A 9,255-nucleotide genomic window follows, 5' to 3' on the forward strand; every position below is an offset into this window, starting at 1 on the left:
TTATTTTTATTTGTTTTTGAGTCTGTGACGCTTGAGGACAAGCATCGATTTAAGTTTGGGGGTGTGATAAGTGGCATTTTATACCACTTAGAACGTCTTAAAATGGCTTAAATTGGTGTCTTGAAATCAAGTATTTTGTGTATTTGATGCGTTTTTCTAGTGTTTGTGTGTTTCAGGGTAATAGTTGCATTTCGGGGGAGTAATCATCAATAATAAGCCTTGGCATGTGACTAGCATCGCGAGAGGGAAGAAAGGAGCAAATTACAGCGAAGAAACGGAGCAAAAATCAGACATTTTCCAGTAGGGATCTGAGCGCCCGCTCAGCTATGCTGAGCGGCCGCGCAGGGACGGGAAATTAAAATATTTATTTTAGACTTCTACTTCTGTTTGGATTCCAACTTCTGTGTAATATGAGTTTTATGGGACTTCTATATAAGTAGATTCAGAGACGTTTCATGTGTGTTAAATCGTTGTATTAATCGAGGAGTGAAGGAGATAAGGAAGAAGACCGTTTTAGCACACCGTAACGAAGAGGAAGCATATTTTCTTGTGATTTCTTTATTTCGTTATAACGTTGGATGCTAGTTTTCTTTGCTTTGAACCTATATACTCTTGTGACATACTCTGGTTTAATATAATTAGTTTAGTTATTATTCTCTTGTGTTTATTTATCATGTTTTCATATGAACCCATGATGACGATAAGTGCTATCATGGGCTAATCGTGATCATGGGGTCGTAACGGATTTACTATGGAATTCTTTAGTTAGTTGTTTAATACCTTAGTGTGTGATGATTGTATGATATCTAGTATTGGTTGTGCGTAATCGTCTTATGTGCGTCGCGAACATATAAGATAGGGTGTTAATCTCTTGTGAAGCGACGGTGGATCTCGAGATTTAGAACTTGTCATGCTAGCATAGGTTCATGTATGATGTTGCATGATTAGTGGGTAATTCTAACCGTTTTATTCGCCCTGTGTAATCAAAAGGAATAACTTGTGCTTAAATCATTATGTTTTCAATTTCTGTAGACATATAGGGACTCAACATAATTGATGCCTATTCAACTTCTATCTTAATTGTGGATGTTTGGTAGAATGGTATTAGTACAATGAAAGTTGGCTTTTATCAGTTTCGTGTTATTCGATTAATATCATCAGTATTGCATGCTAAGGTTAATAACAATAACTATTGAAGGAAGTAGTAATGAAGTTGTGATCTCATGAGTGTTTTAATATTGTTAATTCGAAGTGTTAATTAAGTGGTTAAATTTAGTAGTTAATTGTAGTTCATAATTAGTTAATATTATTCTAAGTGTTATTGTCTTAATATTGAGAAGTTAACATACATTGGTGAGTGAGTTTAAGTGAACATAATTAGTCTGAGTCTCTGTGGGAACGAACTAGAAAGTATTCTATATTACTTGCGAAGCGTATACTTGCGTGAATATTAGCGCGTGTTTTCGCCCTAACATCACCCAGCTAGGACAGACCCGATCGGGGTCCCGACAAGCACATGCACACCCCACAACCACCAAGGAGGGGTACGTGGGCACGTAACGATGACAATTATCAACAACTAACATATCAGACAAGCGCACATGTCAGTGTACCGTAAGGCATCCTGAAGGTGGTCCTTTCCTAGACACGTATACGCGATCTACCCAAGCCAGGCGTCCTCCGCCTCCAACAACGAACGACCCTGATCTAGAGGTACCAACCCCTAAACCCTACCTTTGGGCTATATATACCCCCAAAGATGAAGGGTTTAGGGGTTAGACACATTTTTACACACACACTCTCCTACACACAAGCATATACACACACAACCACCCCTTGTCCTGTCTATCTTTATCAACCAAGCTCTTACTCTCACGCTGGAGGCGCCGCAGGGTCAAAACCCCCTTCGGTGTTATTTTGCAGATGCCCAACAACAGCTACACCTCATTCACACCCAAAAGGTCCAGGAACGGCGTTGGAAAGAGCCGCCCTCTCACCGGAGTTATCAACTTAGTCTTTTTATGTTAGGGCATGTCTTGCATAACACAACAAAAAATACGGTGATAATGGATCCCTCTGTCGAAGCCCTCAAATTGGGAAGATAAGACCAATATTTCCACTTGCATGTAAAACATTATATGACACTGAGCTTATACATTGTAAAATCAGGTTAACCCACTTTTCATTATATCCCTTTTTGCACAAAATAGCTCTCAAGAAAGTCCACTCGATCCTATTATAGGCTTTACTCATATCGAGTTTTATAGCCACGTGACATTCTTTTCCTCTCCTTTTATGTTTTAGGAAGTGCATAACCTCGCAGGACACCATCATATTATCTGTAATAAGACGTCCTGTCATAAACGCATTTTGGTTCTCAGCAATCACCGATTCCAATATTTTTTTTAAACCTATTTGCCGCCACATTTGTAATGATTTTCACCGTGACATTGCACAAAGAAATCGGTCTTAGATTACTAATAAACGACGAACTTCTCGTTTTAATGATCAAGTTTATATTAGTTATATTTAAATCGGCATTCAGAGTGTCGTTCAAGAAAAACATACATACCAGATTTACAATGTCCTTCCCTACTACCTTCCAGTTTTTTTTTTGAAAAAAATGTCGGGGTCATGTCATTTAGCCCCAGTGCCTTATCTGGATTCATTTGAAAATGAGCTATTCTGACCTCCTCCTCATCAACAAGTTTGAACAGCTGCTCATTTTGCATCTATGTTATTATACCAGCCACACACTCCACCACATCTTGCCAATTGTTCTCGGTTGCAGAGAATAGTTATGTGAAATATTGAGCAATTAAATCAGGTAGCCCACTCTCCCAATCCAACTATTATCCTTCTGAATTTTGAAGCTTATGGATATAATTTGTTCTTCTTCAGTGACTTGTTGTCTTATGAAAGTATTTTAAGTTTTTATCCCCAGCTTGTAACCAGAGTTGCTTTAACCTTTGCCTCCAAAAAATTTCCCTTTGATTGTAAATGAGCTCTAGCTGCTGCTTTGCAATTTTATATCTCTCAACAGACAAACCATCTCTTACTACTTTGTATCTTGTAAGTTCCTCCTTACAGACTTTTATCCTTCCACTAAAATTACTCGTAGTCTCCCTACCCAAAATAACCAACTTCTCGCTACAACTCTTGATTTTCTCTTGAACTGTAACCTCCTGATTCCCATGCCACCCTTCTTTGATTATCTGTGCACACACTGGCTCTGTGAGCCATGCATTTTCGAATTTAAATCTGTTCATCTTTGTACTTTTGTTCTGTACTTGCGGAATTAAAAGTATTGCAATATGATCAGATGGTGCTCCTTCTAGATTGTAAAGTTTCGCCATTTAAAATTTATCAAACCAACCTTCTGTTAAGAGCGCTCTATCCAGCCTAACTTCTATCCAATCTTGTGTACCTCTATTTCGTTCCCAGGTGAATTGATGTCCAGTTAATTGCATATCGATCAATCCAGCCTCATGTACAACATCTTAAGACCTTCCACTAGTCATTCAGGATAAACATCTCCTCTTTTTTATCGTTTAGAGAACTTCTAGATTGTGAAGTTTCACCATCGGAAATTTATCAAGCTAGCGTTTTGTTATGAGCGCTCTATTCAGCCAGACTTCAATCCAATTTTGTGTGCATCTATTTTGTTCCCAGGTGAATTGATGTCCTGTTAATTGCATATCGATCAATCCAGCCTCATGTTCAGCATCATTAAACCTTCCACTAGCCATTCAGGGTAAGCATCTCCTCTTTTTTTATCGTTTAGAGACATTACATTCTTTACATTCCCCTATTACACACCACGATAAATTTGCATCTCTAGCTAAAGTACGTAAAAGATTCCAAGTGTTCCTCCTTTGTACTCTATCTGGCTCTCCGTAAAAACCTGTCAACCTCCATTCTTACATGTCTTCTGAAGAAATTTTAACATCAATATGATTTTTTGAGAAACTACGTACCTCCACCCATTCTTTATCCTTCTACATAAGGGCTAACCCTCCACTTTTATCAATAGAGTCAACCGTAATTAGCCCCTCAAACCCCAATTTATGTTTCACCCGTATAACTCATGTCAGATGACAAGACTTGAGAGAAAATTCTCACTTTAACCCATGAACAATGTTAATACCGTCCCATGTAGTTGTAGATATTATGGAGTTTGTTGTATAATTTTGATGAAGGTGGATGGTTTTGATTATTGGAATGTAGTAGTACATTGTTAGTGAAGTATGCTTTTGGTTGAATAATTTTTTGAAACAAATTAGAGCTTTAACCAATTGAAATCTTTAATATTATTGTTTGTTAGTTAGCTTTTGAAACAGTTTTTTGATCCCAAAAAGTTAATTTCGAAAAAATTACTTGAATGAGCTTTTTCAACAAAAATATCCAAAATCTAACTGAAACAGTTATTAACCTAGCAATTTTGTTAAAAATAGTTAAATTCTAACAGCTAGTTAAACAGTTTACTCAATTAGTTATTCAAAAATAATTATTTCAAATCGCTACACCTAGCAGCTAATTGTCGAACAAGGTCTAAATATTTTAAGATAACTTTAAATTTTTCTTTCAAAATAAATCCTTAGTTTTTTCTTCGCTAAAACACCCGGTAAAGAAAATTTACGAGAAAAAGGAAACCGAGTATGGGAAAGCAGTGCAAATTAGTCAAACGAAAACAACCCAGTACTGGGCCCATAAACGAAACAAGTTCAAACAAAACACAAAAGAGGAGCATGTATAAAATGAACACCTGTCAGCCACCCTTGTCCCATAACTAAACCCTAAACAAAACACATTATTCTCGTTCGGTACTTTACTACCATCTTTGTCTGAAAATTAAATAAGGAAAAACACATCTCCATCGCCGTTAATGGCGGTGCCCCATTTGCTATTCCCAATGCCCTCTGCCAGCTCACCCCCTTCTAGTTCTATCCCCAAGATAAAAATTATTTTTAACATAAATTAATTTTAATCCTAGTGATTCACCTTCTTTTACTTGTTAAACTAAACCCCTTAACTTAAAACACATATATAAGTTGTTGTGGTGTTCGATGGAGATATTGAGAAAATCTTTTAAATCAACTAGTGATTCACCGCCTCAATCTGAAGAAGAACGTCAGATCTTATTACAGCAGCAACAGCAAGAAAACAGTATGTCTAATAATATTAATAAAGATGTTGTTGTTAAAGTCACCGGAGAAACTGAACTTACTGCAACAAACTCCGGCCAGTCTCCGGCGAACAAGGTTTGGAGGGACAGTAGTTATGACTTCACAAACGATGCTTCGAATGATTTTGATTTTCATACTGACTCTCCTGCTTCTCAGCCTTCACCATTGTCAAGAATTGTTGAGAGTCCTGTTAATGCGCAGCCAAGGGCTGCGTTTAATGAGAATCTTAGGAGGCGGTCACGTGTTGGTGGTAATGGGAATGGTTCTGATGAAGTTGTTACTTGTAGTTCGAATGCTTCGTTTCGTCGAAAATCGAGTTTGTTGAGGGTGAAGACTAAGTCTAGGTTATTGGATGCACCTGAGATGGATGGGAGGTCTCAGAGAATGGTGAAGTCTGGTGTGATTGGGAAAGGGAGTGAGTTTGATGAGGATGATCCGTTTTTGGAAGATGATTTGCCTGAGGAGTATAAGAAGATGAAGTTTAGTAAGTGGAGTTTTCTTCAGTTTTTTAGTTTGATTTTGATTATTGCTGCTTTAGTTTGTAGTCTTACTATTAATTTCTTTAAGAAGAAGCATTTGTTTGGACTTGAATTGTGGAAATGGTATTTGATGGTATTGGTTTTGATATGTGGGAGGTTGGTTTCGGGTTGGGGGATCAGGGTGGTTGTGTTTTTTGTGGAGAGGAATTTTATGTTGCGGAAACGGGTTTTGTATTTTGTTTATGGGTTGAGGAATGCTGTTCAGAATTGTATTTGGTTGGCCATGGTTTTGATTGCTTGGCAATTGATTTTTGATAAGAGAGTTGAGAAGGCGACCGATAGGAAGATTTTGCCTTATGTGACTAGAGTTTGGGTGTGTTTGTTGGTTGGTACTTTGATATGGCTTGTGAAGACACTTCTTGTTAAAGTTCTTGCTTCTTCGTTTCATGTGAGTACATTTTTTGATCGGATTCAGGAGTCTTTGTTTAATCAGTATGTGATTCAGACGCTTTCGGGGCAACCGTTGGTTGAAATTCAACAAGAGAAGGAAGAGGAGGAGAGAGTCATGGTTGAAGTTCAGAAGTTTCAGAGTGCTGGGGCTTCTATGCCTGCTGAGCTTAAGGCTACTATTTTCCCAAAGAGTGGGAAAGTGATTGGGACTGCTACAAACACACCCCGGAAGAGTTCTGTGACTGGGAAGAGTCCTGGGTTTTCGACTAATTTCAACAAGAAGGAAGATGAGGCTATTACTATTGATCACTTGCATAGGCTGAATCAGAAGAATATATCAGCTTGGAACATGAAAAGATTGATGAATATTATTCGCAAAGGGACGTTATCAACTTTAGATGAACAGTTACAGGCCTCGACTGATGAGGATGAATCTGAAGTGCAGATCACAAGCGAGTATCAGGCAAAAGCTGCAGCTAAAAAAATATTTTCCAATGTGGCTAAACCAGGCTCCAAGTAAATTCTTAATTCTTTGTTCATGACCATATTATGTGTAACTGTATAACATTAACAACCTGGATACCTAATTTGGAACAGTTGAAACGACATACTGTTTGGACAGAGTTAAAATCCCTTCTTTGTCCTGTATCCATGTGACAATCATATTGCCTGCAATGGTGCACCGCTTGTGTAACTGACTTTTTTCTGGGTTATGTATTTGATGAGTTAAAGCAATAACACCGATCTGCACCTGGAAAGCTAACAATGATTTAAATTTAAAAGTTACTTTATGCATAACATAAGTTTGTTTGCTTGTTTTCAGATACATTTATGAGGAAGATTTGATGCGGTTTATGCAAGAAGATGAAGCATTTAAAACTATTCGTCTATTTGAAGGAGCAAGTGAAGGCAAAGGAATAAGCAGGAGAGCTTTAAAGAATTGGGTGGTAAAGATTCATCTCATAGTTCCCCATTCCTTGATAGTATGATATTGATAACATTTGAAGATGTATTTGTTGCAGAAGTTTCTTTAATATCGGTATAGCGAATTGTGAGATAATAGTAGTCTATATTTGAGAGGCACCCCTAGTAGAAGCTCGTGTATGTACAACTTTTTGCATTGCCGAGGAAGGGGGCTAACAAATTTAACATCAGGAATATCATTACTAGAAGTAAATCCTTGATATCTTGACACGAGTGATGGGTTACCTGCTGTTTAATCCACAGAGAATTGTGCCAAGTTGAACAATCTCCTTTCTCAACCCTGTTAACCAGTAGCATGAAACTGATTATAAAATTGATCTGTCTTTTTGTTTTAAATCTTTACAGGTTAATGCATTCAGGGAACGAAGAGCTCTTGCATTGTCTCTCAACGATACTAAAACAGCGGTAAATAAACTCCATCAGATGTTGAATGTCTTTGTAGGAATCATGGTGGTAGTAATTTGGCTTCTCATACTTAAAGTAGCAACGACTCATTTCTTCGTCTTTATAAGCTCCCAGCTTCTTTTGGTTGTCTTTGTGTTTGGAAACACATGCAAAACAACATTTGAGGCAATCATCTTCTTATTTGTGATGCATCCATTCGATGTCGGTGATCGTTGTGAAGTGGACGGCGTTCAGGTATTGTGTAGATATGTAGTATCTAATGTTGAATGACATAACAACATGGCTTAGATGCTTGAGATCGCAACTCATATCCCTATCTGATTTTGTTTAGATGGTTGTGGAAGAGATGAATATATTGACTACAATATTTTTGAGGTATGATAACCAGAAGATCATATATCCAAACAGTGTCTTAGCTACCAAGTTCATAAGTAATTTTTACCGAAGTCCAGATATGGGAGATGCTATTGATTTTTGTATCCATATTTCAACTTCAGCAGAAAAGATTGCTACGATGAAAGAAAGGATCACGAGGTAATATGATCTTCAAAATTAGTCACATCAAGTATTGTTCTGCATCTAAATACATTGTTGTTGTTATCTGACAATTTTCCGGTTGTGACTATCTTCAAATGCAGGTTTATTGAGAACAAGAGTGAACACTGGTACCCAGCTCCATTGATTGTTCTTCGAGACTTGGATGACATGAATAGGCTGAAGATATCGATCTGGCTCTCACACCGAATGAATTTCCAGGACATGGGTGAAAGGTGGGTAAGGAGAGCATTGCTGGTTGAAGAGATTATCAAAGTCTGCAGAGAGCTTGATATTGAATATCGTATGCTACCTGTTGATGTCAATGTCCGCAACATGCCAGCTGTGACATCCACCAGAGTTCCTTCCAATTGGGTAGCTTGTGCCAGTTGAAGGAGAAGATACCTGCAGGTTTAAACTTAATACAACATATGTACCTCTTTTCCATGCACAGCCTTAGAGGCTCATAGCATAAGAAAGGAGGTCGTCCATATGTCTAAAATAAGGAAACACCGCTAAATTGAGAAGTTCAGTATGTACTGCTGTTTTAAACTTAGAAGAAGGTTAAATGTATACCTATGTAAATACAAGGTAGCTGGTAGGAGACTTGAGACTTAATTAGTTCTTGCTGTATCAAATCACACATTCTAGTATCTGCAGGCTACCGGCGCCTTTAGAAGTATCAAGCCTCTCTTGATATCCACCGACTTGTTTCTTTTGATTCCTGGGCATGGTCTAATTCTTGCGAAATTAATTCATGAAGTCACTATGATGGCTACACTGTTGATTCCCAAAGCCCCGGGTCAACAGTTTGTGAATCCATGATCTGCAGCTGCTTTTATATCTTTCAACAGAAAATTTTGTAGTTCAAATCATCACCCTGTGAATACTATGTTATCATTAAAAACAAAAACAAAAAGTGTTTAATTTTGGGATATCAAATGAATGAATTTGTTTATTAAGTTAGAAAGATTTTAATATATGGCTAATTCTTAAACCAGTTTAATTAATTATAAAGTTAATTGGTGATGCCCCAGGAAGAAGTGCAGAAGGTACAGATAACATTGAAGAAAATGATACCTATGAAAAATTTGGAAGCAATAAATAAATTCATGTTTAATTATTCATACATTATACCAATTTATTTTTAAGAAATTACCAAAAATACTTTTTTTTCTAAATTTATTTATAAAATACGGTTTACAATCATAAACAAC

The 9,255-nt window shown here is 37.2% G+C and overlaps 1 protein-coding gene across 1 annotated transcript; it reads left to right on the plus strand.

Moving 5' to 3' along the window:
• The first annotated feature begins 4,772 nt into the window (after window positions 1-4,772).
• Window positions 4,773-8,741, plus strand: LOC141713469 (mechanosensitive ion channel protein 6-like). The gene is made up of 5 exons (XM_074516903.1): window positions 4,773-6,631; window positions 6,939-7,062; window positions 7,445-7,738; window positions 7,836-8,038; window positions 8,143-8,741. The coding sequence occupies exons 1-5, from the start codon at window positions 5,067-5,069 to the stop codon at window positions 8,429-8,431; spliced, it is 2,475 nt and encodes an 824-aa protein (XP_074373004.1). The 5' UTR covers window positions 4,773-5,066; the 3' UTR covers window positions 8,432-8,741.
• The last annotated feature ends 514 nt before the right edge of the window (window positions 8,742-9,255 follow it).

This window comes from Apium graveolens, chromosome 3, assembly GCF_009905375.1.
Source record: "Apium graveolens cultivar Ventura chromosome 3, ASM990537v1, whole genome shotgun sequence".
Lineage (NCBI taxonomy): Eukaryota > Viridiplantae > Streptophyta > Magnoliopsida > Apiales > Apiaceae > Apium > Apium graveolens.

Coding starts and splice junctions, on each gene's coding strand:
- LOC141713469 (XM_074516903.1), top strand. CDS start 5,067: ATGGAGATATTGAGAAAATCTTTTAAATCAACTAGTGATTCACCGCCT. Junction 7,739..7,835: donor GTGAAGTGGACGGCGTTCAG/GTATTGTGTAGA, acceptor GATTTTGTTTAG/ATGGTTGTGGAAGAGATGAA. Junction 8,039..8,142: donor ATGAAAGAAAGGATCACGAG/GTAATATGATCT, acceptor CTTCAAATGCAG/GTTTATTGAGAACAAGAGTG.